Below are 17,248 nucleotides of genomic sequence, written 5' to 3'. Positions count from 1 at the left end.
GTGGCAATGTGTGTAACATACCTTAAGCCGGTGGTCCCCAACTTCTCAGGGTGCCCCCCTTATCCACGTTCCCCACCTCCCCTGCCACCATGGAGCTGGGACTGGGAGCAGAGCCCCAGCTGGGGGCCGAGGCTGGAGGTGGGAGTGGAGCTGCAGCCGGGCCGCAGTGTGCGGGGAGGCGAAGCTGAGGGCTAGAGCAGAGCTGGGGGCAGAGTGGGGCTAAGTGGCACTCCCTCCCCACCCCTGTGTGGGCTGGCCTGGGTCCCACCATGCTGTGCCCCCCCAAATGTTCCTTTGCCCCCTCCCAGGGGAGTGCATCCCAGGGAGTTTGGAGACCTCTGTCTTAAGCTCTCAAAAGCCATTCCTAGCAGTGCATTAAAGGATCTTATAGTGAACACATATGGTATATTTCCCTGCAAGGAAGCTCTGTAGCCAGACCACAGAAGCCTGACCCCTGCCAGTAGCAATCCTGCAATCTACCAAGTACAAGGTGTAGATGATCCAAGGAGGTCTCACTGACTACTTCAAGTTTGTGTTCTCTTTAAAAAAAAAAAAAAATATCCTGTATCTACCACTCACTCAAGCCTGAGATGATTTTTTGTTAGTTGGTTGCCATGGAATGATTATGCTGCTTTGCTTAATTGACAGGTTGTACAAAATGCTGGCAAATGTTTGCAACTGCAAAATTTGCATTAATTTGCTATAGAGCAAGGGTTCTCAACCTTTTTCTTTCTGAGGCCCGCCCAACATGCTATTAAAACTCCACAGCCCACCTGTGCCACAATAACTGCTTTTCTGCATATCAAAGCCAGGGCCCTTGTTAAGGGCAAGCAGGGCAATTACCAAGGCCCCAGGGGACATTGTGAAACTAATTTGCTCAGGTTTCTGCTTCCGCCCCAGGGGCCGAGGCTTAGGGCCCCACACTTCAGCCCCATGCGGTGGGACTTTCGCTTTCTGCCCTGTGCCCCAGCAGGTCTAACACTGGTCCTGCTTGGTGGACGCCCTGAAATCTGCTCGTGGTCCCCCAGGAGGCCCCGGACCACTGGTTGAGAACCACTGCTACAGAGCACGGCAAAGACACAAAGCAGCATTGCTCATGTCATTTTGCTTTATAATAAAACAAATCCCAATAACTATATTTCAGGATGAAAATAATGGTATTCTACTCAGTGTTCATGGGAATGTCAAAACATTTTTCTAAAAAATCCTCCTACTTTTTACTGTATTGTAAGTGCATTTTCTCTGCTGAGGCTCACATATGGGGTCGTAGATGAAATACATTTCAGTGGCTTTCTGTGCTCTTTGCAGTTTAACATTAGAACTTTTGCATGTAAGCCATAGCAACGACTCGACTATTTTTATAGTATGATTTTGGTGAAGAGGTATGACAATTGGCTAAAATATTTTAGCAGTGATTAGTCAAAATACTAAACATTATGAGATTGTTTAAACCCTGCTAAGATATTGAAGTTATACTTAAGGGCCAAGTCATGCCCCTGGAAACAAATGGAGATGAATAACTAACTACCTTGGTATAAATCAGAGTTTAAGATGATCTGTTTATAGTCATGTGAAAATACCATGCCAGCATATAGTATAGGATTTCTGCTTTTGTTCCCCTTTCAGTGTGTTAATATAACTGGGTTGCCATTAAATGAATGATCCAGCATAACTCTTCAGTCATGCATTGGATTTGGCATTGAATTAATCGCAACAAGAAAAAAGGAATTCTGCAAAATACATTCCCGGCTGAAGTGGATTTATTCCCAGAGTTTTGGCTATGCAAACCCCAGTGCACATACTGAATAAGCAGCAGCTTATTTTCCAACATTCCACCAAACAATGTTTTCTCATTGAACTGTAAGAAAGAAAAAGTCATTATTAAAATATTTTAATTCTTTGTAACACTAATAACATGAATATTTATTTGAAAAATATTTCTTTCCACTTTAGTCCATCTTTAAATCAGTTACACTAACTTCCACTAACTAATATTTCAAATTACTGTCATTTTTCCCTCATATTGGTAAAAGATACAACTACAGTAAACTATTTCACAATTTTGGAAAAAGTATGAGAGATTATTCTTTCCCTCTCCTCCTATGATGAATCAGAAGCTTAAAAAACAAGGACAGAGATTATGGAGCTAACATATATGTTGACATATTTAACCTCACAAATAAATAAGTATATACAAGGGAGGTTGTTACATCAACAACAAAGTAGAGATTTTACATTGCAAAAGTGAGAGCATTCAAGAACATCTGACATAGACAGTTAAGGACTACTACATGGTAGTAAAAAAAGAGCAAATTCTTAATTTAGCAAAAATATAGGCAACTGTACATTAATCTGTTGGTTAGGTTACAGCTAGGCTTCAGCCAGGATACTTCTTTTACTTCATATTTTATTGAACGATTGTGTTTCATTAATTCCTCAATGTCCAGAAATATTTTCTTTTCCTTCTTGTCACTGTAGAACATCCTAGACAGGTAGAAATCTCACAGTAAGCTACTATCTGAAAACTATTATCTACTGCAGGAGGCAGGTGGGATGATACTATACAAGTTCTGTAAATGCTCACACATAAATTTTCCCTAAATTCTTTCCCTTGATAAAAGTATTTGACCAAATTCATTCATTTCTCCCCTGGAGTGATCAAGGTATTTATAGTTAAGGATAATATTCCATTTGTGTGGGCACAGAATAAAATGATCTTTATAAACAAGTGGATGCAAAGAGCCCATAAAGGTACAAATCCAAATACCCTATTACTGAACATCTAATTGCTTCTTAACTGAGAATCAATAGCTGTATGACATCAGACCAGTGGTTTGTGGAAGTGTGATGAACAAAACTGACAGAAATTTTTAGGTAAAAATAATTTGATGAAAAATGGTCTTTTGGGGAAAATGTTCTTCATTTTTTAAATTTTTTTTTTGAATTTTCATGGAAAAATCCCATTTTCTGGCCAGCTCTATTACTGACATTTTAAATGAAATGTGCATTTACAGGTGTTTCACAATTTGGCATGGGTTTCTACCAAGACTGGCTCGAGGCACCAGCAAAGCAAGCAGGTGCTTGGGGTGGCACATTTCCAGGGGCAGCATCCGGCCACCCTTTTTTGCGGGGGGCAGTTGCACTCTTGGAGCTACGGGACGAAGGCGCCGCACCCCTGGCCTCAGTGGGAAGTTGAAGCCCCAGCCCCGGGATGCTGAGCTGCCAGGGCCCAGCCGCTACCTGGGGAGGAGAGGGTGAGTCCGGCCGGGGCTGCGCCACCGCATCTGCGCACTGGCTGCTGCGCTGCCTTGTGCCACCCCTTATATCGGGGCTTGTCGGCACGGCCGGGCGGGGGAGGGCAGAAAGCCCCTGCAGGCGCTGGGAGAAGGTGACGTCACTCCCTCCGCTTCCAGCGCCGCCTGTGAGCCCCAGGCCCAGCTGAGCTTGGGGCGGCAAAAAACCTAGAGCCGGCCCTGGTTTCTGCATATTTTCAAGAATAGTTGTACACTTTTGATAATAGGGTTAGAAATGGCCATATTGTGCCACGGCTTGGAAAAGTAAAGTATTTTATGTTCTTCTTTGTCTTCTGCACACACTTCTGTGCATAGCACAACGATACAGAACTCAGTTTATGTTGCTTGGTCATTGCATCTCAAACAGTACAGATCTATATTTAGTTTAATCAGCTGATGCCAGTGAAAGCTTGAAGATATGGATGATGCAAGTCCACATGTAGATGCTGAATGTTATTGTGTAATGTAGTGTGACCTTGAGAGCCTTCACAAATTGCTATGTCATGTGACAGAAGTTCTCTGTACACGCAATATGGCCACAATATAGAAAATGGACAAGTTAACGTGTGGGCTTACAAGGGATCTGCAATGTATTGTAACTGATAAATTTATAGCACTATATGATTTACAAAGTGTGGGGTCCTTTGTAATATTTGCTATGAATGTACATGCTAACAACTCCCATTTCACTTGACCAACATGAGCACTCCGCATGGGCTCACACATACCAATGTGGGGGTTACAATGGGAGGTGTTGCTTTTTTGTACATCAATGAATATTGAAACGTATGTCTCTGTGTAAAGTCTGGAATTAGGTTATTTACTGATGTTGCACCAACTGAAACCACACACACAGGTATGTACTTAAAATTTGCAGGAGGGTTCTCAGGGGCTTGCACACCCTTATCATGAGCAAATCCTGGTGCGCATGTATATGATAAATGCTTTTCTGTGCACACAGATACAATGTGGTCCAGCGTTTACAGACTAGTTTCTGTATGCAATATTTAGATCCAATTTTCTTTGTGTGGTTAGCCCTGAAGATTTACTTATTCATTTGGTCAAAATAACCTTTGACACTGAAGTTAAGGTTTTCCACAGGTGAGGAAAACACTGTCAACAATGGACACCTAAACATCAAGAGTTTAGCAAATACAGTCAGGAAAATCCACATTTCTCATGAAGAAGAGTCTGACTAAGAAAGCTGCATCCAAGAGCTTGTGTGTACTGTGGGATACTTCTCCTGTTTTCTCTAACAGACCAAGTCTTCTACCCATTCAGATCTGACATTATTGAGAGATGGGCTTATGGAACTTCTTCAGTTTTGCAAATATACACATAGGATCACACCTAAATTAGCTGTCCCAATATCCTGTTGGCTGGCATACAGCTGATGTTTGAAAACAGTCTTTATTTCATGGTGGGAAAATGTCAGTATCAATACTAAATGACTGATTCTCTTAATGGTGAAAAAACCTTTTCTCGAGAAGAAGCTGTGAAGAGGATGACAATATACCATGGGAAAAATGACTACATCTAGTAATACAATTCTCCCCACTCAGTCTCCAAGTATTCCATTGTTTAGAATCTCCAGGCTTCATGTTGTCTCTGTGGTTCAGAAGTTCAGAAACCCAATCAGAACTTTGTGCTATGGCTGAATGTGTCTGACATCATGATATTTTTATAGAAGTTGTCTGAGTGAGCACTGCAGTACCCCTTGACTTTGTCAATAACCTGATGGACTGGGATGATTGGTGTCTGCTCTCCATCCACTTGGGCAAATTTTGATGCGGGCTTGTCAACAAAAGTATTGTCTAGGAAGGGGAAAATAAACAGGAACAGGAAATTAGGCCTTTAAAAACAAGATCATTATTTACCAGATTTGTCACCTGCAGCCAATCCTCCTCTACATTACTTTAGGTAATTTATTTTTTCAATTATATTGCTCTGCTGATTTTTGATATAGCCAATCAATAGTTTGACATTATACCTTCTATGTTCTTTTCAGTTATACGCTATAGACTAAATTCTACACATTCTAACCTACATATCTGGAATCCTAGCCTCTCTGCTCAGTCCTTTCCTGAAACTATTCCCATATCACTCCTTTTGCTTATGCTGCAACTATATCAAGGCACAATAGGATCCATTAGTTTATCTGCTGAAGATTCCAGCTACAGAACTCTCAAATTACAAAGGTTGTCTGGGTATTACAATATTACAGGATGGGGGTGATGCAAGCATTGCTTTGGTAACATTTGGTAAATAGCGCCCCACCCCACTGAATCAAATAATGAAATAGCTGAAAAATGCAAGTGAAAAGCATGTAATAGTATGATAAAATGTTTTCAAATAACAGTTAAACAGTTTTCAAATAACACAACAAAAACAAGCACAGAAAGCAGCAGAAGATGATTCCAAATAAAAATAGATGAGCAGATTTTAAAACTGGCCTGATTCTTACAATTGCATCTATTTGACTTCCTAGAACATGGAGAATACAAGGAGAGCTGAGGAGCTATGTTTGTGGTTTTGTGGCACTAAATGGATGTGGAAAACTCGTATGTTTTCATGTTTCATGTGCTCTAAACTAAGAATGAAGCAGGAGATAAAAAGAAAGAAGACAGTTCACTCTTTGCCCCCCCCACCCCCTTTCACTTTCAAAAATCTACATCCCACTGTGTCTGATGATGTCAGTAATGCTTCTGATGACCACACCATACATTATTATCACCATATACCCAAGCTGGTTTGAAGGGCATTTTACACAGAGGACACAGGAATATCTGAGTACTCAGGTATAAGGAGAAAGTATTTTGTTTCTGCTGTATGGATCATCATCGTTCTCCACGTTACCTGATACCGACTAAGGCTTATTCAAAGAGGGGCTTGAATATCTCCACAACTGCCACCTTTATCCCTGTAGCCTTCACTCATATAGCCTCCACTGTGGTACTTTTCTTCAAAGAAGACAAGCATCCACTTGTGTGGCTAACAGCATTGCAGTTCTGAGTCTGACCAGTAGGGAGAGCTCATGTAGTGAGCAATCATTACCTCCTCTTTTTAGACTGTATTTAATGAGTTCCACAATCTCTTCCAACCTGCTCTTTGGGATCAGAATTTCTCTTTTTAACCCAAGTCTGATATGACCCAACACAAAATTTGATAGCAAGATGAATGGCTGCATGAAACAATGCTCTCCACTGCTGGCACTTTAGTCAACCAGCTTAATACTGCTTATAGTAAAACCACCGTCCGATAGTTCTTCTGAAAAAGGTAATTTTATTTAAATCAGTGTATTTTATTATATTAATATTAGAATGTTTTATATAAAATATTATATAAAATAAATATGCTGCTTACCAATGAAAACAGAATGAAAATGCAGGTTTCAGAAAAGATTTAACAATGGTACCAAGCTATAGTTCTCATAAAGATTTGCAATATGAAATGCTGCTGCATTGCACGTAAAAGAGAAATGGATGACATAGAAGAAAATCTAAACAGTTTCATTATGAACAAAAGAACAGGCAGTTTAAGAATGATATTTCTTCAAAGTGGGTGAAAATGGCTAATGAATTACCAGCAAATAACCCCTTGTACTACTGAAAATGGCTGGGTACTATGTGTTCTTCAATTTCATTTACTCACTAGCCAATAATTTTACATTTTGAGGTTTTTCTGTTTATTTTGTTTAAAAGGAGTTTAAAATGAGAATTCTTGTTTCCAGGGAAGACTGTTTCAGTACCCAAAAAATGATTATGCACATTCAAACAGCTTCATTAAACCTAACTCTCATTTTCCAAAACATTTTTTGTACTCTGTATACCTATCCAAAGCTCTCTGGAGTGAATGGGAGTCTTCTAGTTGAGTTAAATGGGCTTTGGATCAGACCCTATAGATGAAATCTTGGCCCACTGAAGTCAATGCGAGTTTTGCCATTGATATCTGTGGAGTTAGTATTTCAGCATATATGATCTTTCAGTGCTTCAGGTGACTGCTTTCTGTCAGTCCCATATCACAGCTGTGTCACATGATTCTGAAAACTCATGAAAATGGTTTCTTTTGTCGATTCTACTAAACAAATTCTCAACTTGAGTAGTAATACACAACAAAGTTTCTAGGCATATTTGAAAAATACGATCTGTCATTCAGATCTAATTTTGATGTAATTGAAAGATATTTCAAACCAATAGCTAGGAGATTGACTTCTATAATGGCTATAGGCCCAAATAAAGAGACAATTTCTAGAACCCTGGCATTACCTTTCATACGTTCATTCCTTCTAGAAATGTACTGTGATATATCTAGCAATTCACCACATAACTTTTGACAGTGGGGTGTTTTTTTTGGGTCTTTTTGCTTTCAAATGCACTTTTTTTGTTTAAAATTAATGTTATTTTTCTTTATCAGGCATCACATGGTGAACATTAATACTGTGACAGTGTACGTTTTCTAGAAGGGTAATCTTTCAGATACCCCATGCTCCATGCAGAGTATAGACAACCAGAGTTTGAAGCATATTTGCCTTTTGAATTACAGCCAATCAGCTTCAATAACAAAAAGATGAATAGTGAAGCATAAGCAGTATTTCTGATTAGCAATAGTCCTTTTGGTGTCAATTAGGACTTCATGCACGTGATTCCCCCTCCACCCTGTTGAAATCATGCATTCAACAAAAATGATGCACACTTTACCTGGAATGTTCCACCTCTGCTGAGGAAATGCTCTTAGAAGACATTATCTATACCATAAACATATGAATGTCTGGGTCAATTCCAGGGATCAACAACCACGTTAACAGCTACCAAGACATACATCTATTACACTGTATACTAAAAATGGTTATAGATTCACCAAGATAACAATTTGAGTAGATTAGCTGTGCAAAAATCTGAACCAATTCGATAAAAAATAACTTCTGAATTTTTTTTATGCCATGAAAACTTGTTTGAGAACCAATGTAGATATCTGAAAAAACTGGATCCAGCCAAAAGTACTTTACAGTGTCACCGGTAGAAAAAGTGAAATAAAATGTATATTTGAAATGGTCAAGGGAAAAGGAAATCACTATAATATTAAAAAGAATGCAGAATATTTTAGTGCTTCTATAATGTCCATTAAATTATTGCATTACCATCTATGACCCAATTCAGGAAAGTCCTGAAACTTGTAATTAAATCCATCCCTATCCAGGAAGCACTTAGTCACTTGCTTAGCTTTAAGCATATGATTAAGTGTTTTCCTGCGTGAAGATGCTTTTCTGAATTGGGCCTGAGGGGTTTGATTCATGGCCAGGGGTGATGGAGGTGCAATTGCAATATGAAGTGTACACAATACAGCTGTGCCTTTGAGGAGCTTCATTCGAAAGGGCATATTGTAATAGCACTATTTAGAGTTTCAATTAAGAGCGAGGTTGTTTTAAATTCCAGCTCCTCCAGTATCCAGTGGAGGCTGCTCAGGAAATGTGTGGAGTCAGCTCATCTCTTGGGCCTTTGGCCACACCTTCACGGCTAGCCCTTTGCGGAAATAGTGGTGGTGGCAGGTTTGTTCTGCTGTAACTCCCCTTTTAATAGGATTTTTCTACCACCAAGGTCTTGCAGCCCAGGTGCCACTGGCAAAGTACATAAAACTCCATGACTAGTGTAGTTAACTCTCAATTAAAAACATATAAGTAGTTACTTGGGCATAAGAACCTAGCTTGAGTAATAAAAACATCCTGTAGAAATGTTCCCTTATATGGAAAACATTCTTGGTTCATTTCAGAACCTCTCATCTGATGTCTCATCTCCCTGCATGCAGAGGCTCTGACTACTTTTAGTGGGGATATGCACATGTAGGAAGAGCAGAATGTTGAGTCTTGATCTTCAATAAGGTTCTGAGCGGAGAGTTTTGCCTAAGGTTAAAAAATATTTAGTACCTGGTCTGATCATTATTCCAAAAGGATTGTCTCCCAGTTTATTTGAAGGTATAATACATTTGTTTGTTTTTTTTATATTTTTGTTCTTCCTCTTTCTATTTACATTTTATTATCTGGAGCCTTTTTTATTTCTCTTAATGCATGAATTCATTTTCTTTTAAGACTGCACTTTAGAAGCACTAAAAGTAGTGAAAACGCATGATCAGGCATGCTCTAATTGCTAATGTTCTACAAAGGCCCTAATTTACCAAAGCATTTAAGTATGTATTTAATTTTAAGTATGTTTTTGTCTTTAAGCACAGGCTTGCTGTGATCCAACAGAAAATAAGTGTTGATATAAAACTGCTGCATAGGACTCTAACGTCTCAGCTGTCATTAGCATAAATGGAATTGTATGTCACCAGTACCACAAACTGAACTGAGAAAGTGCTGTGGATTGAACCACAGAGAGATATACGTGACTCTATAACATATAAAATTTGACACATCTACAGTATGGTCAGCAGGGAACAAGAGAATGTAACCAGGTACTGTCTGCTGAGTTGGCATTGCTGTAGTGTCATAATAGCAGCACGCTTACTGAAATAAACCAAACACTATGAAAGCCGACGTGGGGAGGAAACACCTTTTATATGGTAAAGACAGCTGGAAATAGGGGCGGGGAGCACTCTGCACAAGGGGATGGGCTGCATGGCTGGTCAGTGTTAAGCAGTGTGAGCTAATGGGTTTGGCAGTGGCAGTCACAAGTGCTAGGATTTGGTTCTGAAGACTGTGAGTGTTAGAGGCACAAAGCCAGCAGAAAGCCTGGTGTGAGCAGGACCATGAGGGGAAATGGATGGACAAGGCTTCTGGGAGCCAGAGTTCACTGAACAGGCACATTGGAGGAATTCTGATCCAGGGAATTTCTTTCTGTTGTTTGTTTCCACTGTGTTTAGGGAAACAGGACTTTGTGTAGATTCTTTGTAAGCAAATAAGATTACACCAATAAAATACCTGACTCGTATTAACTTCTCATAATTGAAACAATCCTGCAAGGCCTGGAATACTGGCTAACTGCTCAGACCAAAGAGGCAACATAAACGTTTGAAAAACTGGATCTAACCAGCCAGCTATAGTCCACCTGAATGAACCACATGACAAGGAGAAGGAAAAGCAGGAAGGTAATTCCTGGTACTAAGCCACATCGCCTGTTCAGACTGTGGGCAAAATTCACCTCTCCAAACCATACAGTGAAACTTGACGCTGATGCTCTGTTCTCCATATTTGTGTAGAGCTTCCGCTGATGTCAGTAGGAGATCTACACATGAAAGAGACTGCAGTATCAGATGTGGGACTAGTCTCGTGAATCTGTGAAGTGTATTTAGTATTATAAGAAGTCTGAAAGTTCCTTCTAGTCATTTCATTTAAGCCAAGTCTGTATTTTTGAAATTATTCATAAAGGAGATGATGATTTCAAGGAGTGAATCTAACAGATTTTTTTAAAATGTTCCTAGAATAAGTACATGATTATTTTGTGTGAATGGAATATAGAGATATAGATGGTCCCTTTTATTACACACATGACATCTGAACAGCTATGTAGTAACTACTGTATGCTATTTGTAAAAGGTGGAAAACAGTGTATATTTTTTAACACAGTACGATCAAACCTCCAAATTACTACATTTACTGACAAAGGGACAAATGGAAGTTAAATGGCAGGCAGCTTGTTCCAGTAGACAGCAGCCTGGAGTGGAGCTCAGAAGATAGGGGCTCTATCCCAACTCTGCTTCTAGCCTGCTGTGTGACTGTGGGAAAGTTGCATCACCTCTCTGTGCCTCTGTTTCTGTAACATGGGCTACTATTACCTACCTACCTTTTAAATCTTTGGGTAAAAGTGCTATGTAAGAGCTAAGTAGTGTTATTAAATATACTTTTTATATCACAATAAAATTCCAAGATTAGATATTTACCATGGTTGGTGACTCTTGCCTCATGACAGCCCTTAACTAAAGAAAAAAACGTTTTTTAAAATGCTCAGTTGACTTCTACTCAGTGATGTCTTTTATACATGAAGGTAACACAAGTCACTGACATACCTATTGTGCAAAGTAAACAGTCACAATTTGAAGCACCATACCAGAAAGATCTCTTTGATGTACGAGAAATGACCCACCTGTATGGCTGTTTCTTTTGAAGTATGTATTTGAAGTGGATTTAGATTTGGATGTCAGGTAGGTTGAGTTGGAACCAATAGAACTGGAGGACAAAGATTTCCCAAGATTGTCTGAGCTTTTCTTTATAATATTAGTTGCTGTCTTGCTCCAGTCTGAAAATGAATAGGCATTTTTTAAAAATCATTCATTTCTATTAGCACTAAAGTCCTGCTTCTCTCAAGATTTAATTTCCAAGCATCAGAAGCACTTTTTACATTACTTATAACAAAGTGGTCTGCTCTAGTTCTTGTCTGGTGGCATTTTTTGTTATTTAGAAGGCAGGACTATTTCAAGATTCTTTACTTTGTTATTAAGGATGACATTAAAGAACAGCAGTTGATATTTCCACTTTCTAGATAGGGTTAAAACTAATTGATGGTCAGAGGTGGTGTATTTCTGAGTTGCTCAAAGATGCTCAACCCCCGATCCGCCCCAGGCCCCTCCACCCCTTCCCCCAAGCTCCCACCCGCCTCTTCCCACTCCTGCCCCACTTTTCCCCCTCCCCTGAGCATGCCCTGCCCTCACTTGTCCCCTTTCCCCCAAATGCCTCCTGTATGCCACTGAACAGCTGATCGCGGTAGGTGGGAGGCACGGGGAGGAGAGGGAGGAGCTGATTGAGGGGGCTGCCGGTGGGTGCTGAGCACCCTTATTTTTTTGCTGGAGCACCCGTGGCGTCGGTGCCTCTGTTGATGGGGTAGTCGAAATGGCATTGCCAAACTTCTTATAAAATTAACAACAACTACTATTCTTTATTTGTATTCTGGTAATGCCAAGAGAGCCCAGTAAGGGATTGGGACCCTGTAGTGACAGTTTTGGGTGCACGAGGAATAAACAGTCAGGTACCTACTCTTTTTTTTATGATTAAAAAGAACAATGCAAAGAAATGTGGCTCACAAGCATAGATAACCAATGGTCTCCATAATTTTAAATCTTAGACTGTGAGTTCTGTAGGGCAAGGACTGTGGGGAAGGTCCATCAAGAATGGAGTGGGAAGAACCAAGGTGACTTTTTGCCACCTTTGCACTCTTGCAATTCTGGATCTGTGTGGCTGGATTCTAATTTACACCTGGCTAGACATTCCAGCAGCAAGAGATTGTTGGGATCTGAGGTTGCCCTGGCCATACCCTCTGTGCTGAGGGATCCAGGAGAAAGGGTGTATGAGGGCTATTACTATGGCTACTCCATGCAGGGATTCCCCTTCTAAAGAGGAATCATAAGGGGCTGGACCTGTTAGATCTAAGGCTGCTTTGTACTGCTGAATTTGGACCCTGGGTTCTCCTATATATGTGTACAGTACCTAACCCATTGATATAATAATAATATACCTTTGAATGGAATAACTTTAAATGATCTAATTTGCATCTAATTTAGATTGTTGCTAAACTAAGCTTTTTTTACAACTGAAACAAACAATCCCTCCCTCAGTCATTCCCTCCTCCCCCAAATTCGGACAAAAAGTTACTTTGTGATTAAATGTTGTTAGAATATTGACATTCCGAACCTCACAATGTATGTTTCAAAATTAGTACATACAGGAGTAAATTTAACAGCTAATTTTACAAAACATATTGCAACACATACCTGCATGTAAGGTTAGTTTCAAATCCTTGTTCCTTTTGTGGTTCTTACTATTATAATTTATTCTTCTGGGAGAAAAGTAATCCACATGAAGAGGGGCCCAAACAAAGAACTATGTACCACTTAAATCTTTAACGCTTGGTTTATGTAAGCAGCAGGACTTTATCTTGACTCTTTGCACTAGGGTGAATTTTACTATTTTTGTGATGCTTACCATGACAACATGCAGATTTTTGATCAGATCGTGTTCTAAGGTTCATTTAAATCTGATCATGTTTTTAAATCTTATTTGATTTATACTCTACTCTTCCAGCTGCTAATGGTGTCATGCTGACTCTCCTTAACAAACCAGCCAGCAGTGAAGAGTTGGTAAGTATAAAAAGTAATTATGCCACATAAAGTACCACCCCTGAAGTCCTTGAATGCTTCAAACTTTTATTGCTATCCTCCCCAAAGGCTGCCAAGAGCAGTGTAAAAATCTGGAAATAATTTGGTCCATCTGCAGTTGCCAGTTCATGATTTACAAGGCATGCGTGTTGGAAACTGAATGCATGAAATAATCTGGATGCCTGATCAGAATTAATGTATCTTTCCTAGTTTGTGTTAACTTTGATTTCATGAGTCAGGATTTCTTAATATGAAATGACAATATAAGATTCATCACAGCTTACAGTGAGAATGCCTCACCTGCTGGCATTAAAGTAATTAGGACAAAATGGTATTACACTAAATTGCCCAAGGCCATGGAGTCACACACAATGCCAATTTACACCAGCCAAGGCTCTGACCGTTGGTTTGTGAGTAAGTATCATATGGTCAAAAGTGTAAGCATCCACATTGCTGCAACTCACTTCAAATCTTTAGGTCAGACAGTAGATTTATGGTTTACATAGAAAAAATATTATTTCTGAGAGTATATCAAACTGTGGCATGTTAATGTGACTTCAATGGAGCAATGCTGATTTACACTAGCTGAGGAGTTGAGCCAATATTATCAACACATTGGGAAGTGGCTTTTGTGCCTGCGGAAGGCCCAGAGCAATAGGTGTTTGCTATGGGGAGCAGCAGCAGCGAGTTCCCACAAGGGAACCTCACATTCCCTGCCACTTTGAGATCCTGTTTGTAGGAAGGGACATCAGTTTCTGAGTGTGCTCAAGCCTCTTTCACTCTGCCCCTGGTAAATCTTTTCTGGGTACTGTGGTTTCTATGGCAATAGTACTGAGGGGGAAAGAGCTAGGATGCACACAGGACACATGTGAGGTTGAAAGATCCCTGCCTCAGCAGTTCAGCATATGGCTCTTGTGAAGCACCTCCAATATTCCCTCCACATTAGTCTGATAGCCCACAGGATCACTTGGCCTTGCACAAGCCCCTCATACATAGGGAAAAGGGGCCAGATTTGACCCTCTGAATCCTTATTTAAACAATGAATCACTGTTGCTGTAAAACAAAAGGGACTTCCAAAGCCATGCTCACAGCATTGCAAAATTTACCAGCTGGCTTCACTGGAAAACTTCAAGGGAGGACTGGAGACTTTTTTGTGGAGCGCTCTCTGAAGAGTCCCTAGGCAATCATTATTACAGTCATAGGCTAATAATAATCATGTTCCTTACTCTTTCCACATCTGTGGCCTAAATTGTGTTAAATACAAGAGACCCAAGCAGTGCACCTGGCCTTTTCCAGTCTACTGCTGCATCTCAGAAGTGGAGACATGAAATAGGCATGCTTTTTTTCACCTGAGTTGTCTGCCAATCGGAATCTGCCACAGCAGAGATGTCTCCTCCATTGTTTCTGCACATTCTCTTTCATAGCACAGTGGAATACAAATATAAATAAACCTGCAAGCAAATGGACAAATCAGAATTTTATTTGTATAAAATCTTAATGTTGCAAACATTCTGAATACCACTATGAACTGGTCCTCGTCATCAACCTGCGTCACTGAGGTGTACAAGGTAAAAGATACTTGAGTCACTGAATGCTTAGCCATCCTCTAGGTTTTACACAACCATGACTTTCATTGACTTGAAAGAGCATTCATTTTGCGCTCATAAACACTGCAAGATCAAGACCTCCAAAGCCAAGTACAGCAAATATTCTACGCTGAGGGAGATTTTTCCTGTTTAACGCCTAGTATTCCAGATCTACAGGGCCAACTTTTTAAATATTGGAGACTGGAAGTCTCTGCACCAATAAAGTGCACAAGAAAGATCATCACTATTTGCATAAATATTTACTGACTATGAGTGTGAAAATGGGGAAAATACATTTGTAAATTACTATGGAGGTGCCCACCTAGCCATTTCTGCCTGGTTTGTGCATACACTTGTTGTAAATGTGCCTACACATGCAGGTGCACACACCTGTAAGCAGCATTTTTTTGCATGCAGATCTACAGCCACCAATTTTCAGAATGCAGTCCTGTGTTGCTAAGAAGCTTGTAATTTGGGTTAATGGTACAACTGTAATAGTTCCACAGAGATACTCCAGTGCTAATTTTGAAAGCAGAAATAGGAATTATAACATGAGCCTGGCCCTTCACGGGTAGGCGTTAGTTGTGGAATCTTCCATCTCTCTCTGGCTTGGCATGTGCTTGCTTCATTCTCATTAACTGAGGCAGAGCCAAGGCTGAACCTGAGGGCAAAATTCTAATGCCAGATCCCTAAATGATTATATCTGTAAAATGATTTAAGTGAGATCTATTGTGGGCCTAAATGCTTAACTGGTGTTCTTTGGAGATTTGTCTGTTTCCTAAACATGCTTAACTCCGTGTGCTCATGTCTACTGGGATTTAGAGGGTGGAACAACAAGACAGTTTGGGGTTTGGAAAATATTGTCTGAATCATTAAAAAAATCATTACTAGCAAACATCTCAGTACCTGGGCACTGGTGTACTTTGGCATGTACAATTGGGCATGGACCTGGGTCTCTACCCTAAAACAATGCGCAAACTGTGCTCAGTGAGGACTGAAACCTGCTTGCTTTGTTATCTTCTGGTGATGGCTGAATAATGAAAAATGTTGCTTGCAAATTATTTGATACTTGACAAAAAAAATGGTAAGAACTAAAATTCAGGAAGTACAAAACCAATTAAAATCCTAACTACTGAGCTTGTGAAGGCCTTATAAATGGAACGATGGCACTTCTAATGGTCTTTCTTTATGCAAAACAGTAACTTTTGGATACTGCATCTGATCAATTCCGAAATATGAAAGAAAGATCTAGAGACAAGGTGAGAGAGGGTATCTTTCACTGGACCAGTTTCTGTTGGTGAGAGAGACAATTACCTCACCCACCTTATCTCTCTAAGATCCTGGGACTCACAGAGCTGCAGCTACACTGCACACAAGGAAAGTTCTAGGCATCAGCTGGCAGAACTCTGTTTTTCCATTTTCTGATTTTCTGCAATAAGTGTGTGTGTGTCTGGGGGGGAGGAATACAGAGAGCATCTGAATTTGATTAGCACAGCCACAGTTGCAGTCACCTTTGCAGTCCTCTATAGATCAAATAACTGGCTGATGTCACCCATTAACTCCTTCCAGCATAACAATACCCCATCTCATCTCAGCCCCTCCTCACAAGGAGTTTGACATGTTTACTCCCTGCATGACTTATCACATGGTGAGAAAAAGACAAATAACTAGGGGTGTGTTAGGAGTGGGGGCTGGGAGAAATAGGAGTGTGTACACAGCCTCTGGCATGGGAAGGGAGAATGGGGGACCCTAGTATGGGGGGAGGAATAGGGGGCACAAAGAACCCTGATGTGTGCGGGATATTGGGGACCCCTGCTATGCGGGGAAGAGGGAATGGGGGCACACACAGAGCTCCTGTCATGGGTGTGGGGAATTGGAGACCCTAGTATTAGGAAGGGGAGAAGGGCTGCACACAACCCCCAGCTGGAACAGCTCAGGGAAGTTGCAAGAAGGCCCTGGAATGGAGGGGGATGGGAGGATGGCACACAGGGAGCTTTTGGGATGGAATGGAGGGATGCAAGGAATCACTAGTATGTAAATAAGATCCATGAAATGCGCAACCCTCTAGTACATAAAGTTTGTTACTGCATCAGAGCCTAAATGCAAATACAACACTTTATACATTACTTGCCCCTTTCTATTACTTAAAGTATGTGCTTCCCTTCAAGCACCTGAATAACCCCACTGAAATCAACAGGATTTCTCACATACTGCAAGTTAAGCTTGGATGTAAGTGCATTGCTGAGCGCATTGGGAACTTAATGCAGAGCTGGGCAAACTATGGCCCAC

At 40.5% G+C, this 17,248-nt stretch overlaps 1 protein-coding gene and 1 long non-coding RNA gene across 7 annotated transcripts in view; one reads left to right on the top strand and one right to left on the bottom strand.

Annotated features, from left to right (window-relative positions):
* LOC125634107 (uncharacterized) overlaps positions 1-17,248 on the top strand; it is a 65,238-nt gene that overhangs the window by 31,084 nt on the left and 16,906 nt on the right. For 2 of the 3 annotated variants that reach the window (XR_007355800.2, XR_007355797.2), the window contains exon 2: positions 13,300-13,355. This is a non-coding gene — a long non-coding RNA (uncharacterized LOC125634107). Of the gene's footprint in view, positions 1-6,226; positions 6,570-13,299; positions 13,356-17,248 lie in introns of those variants that run through there. The other variant, XR_012667687.1, reaches the window with a different exon arrangement.
* ADGRG6 (adhesion G protein-coupled receptor G6) overlaps positions 1,743-17,248 on the bottom strand; it is a 155,499-nt gene continuing 139,993 nt past the window's right edge. For 3 of the 4 annotated variants that reach the window (XM_048844362.2, XM_048844363.2, XM_075126783.1), the window contains 3 exons: positions 14,723-14,824; positions 11,369-11,521; positions 1,743-5,107 (listed from right to left, as the gene is read on the bottom strand). In XM_048844362.2, coding sequence (XP_048700319.2) covers positions 4,929-5,107; positions 11,369-11,521; positions 14,723-14,824 — 434 coding nt within the window. In that variant the 3' untranslated portion in view covers positions 1,743-4,928. Of the gene's footprint in view, positions 5,108-7,990; positions 8,038-11,368; positions 11,522-14,722; positions 14,825-17,248 lie in introns of all 4 variants that reach the window. The other variant, XM_048844364.2, reaches the window with a different exon arrangement.

Source organism: Caretta caretta, chromosome 3 (assembly GCF_965140235.1).
Source record: "Caretta caretta isolate rCarCar2 chromosome 3, rCarCar1.hap1, whole genome shotgun sequence".
Classification (NCBI taxonomy): Eukaryota; Metazoa; Chordata; order Testudines; family Cheloniidae; genus Caretta; species Caretta caretta.
This window is presented reverse-complemented; position numbering and strand designations above follow the sequence as displayed.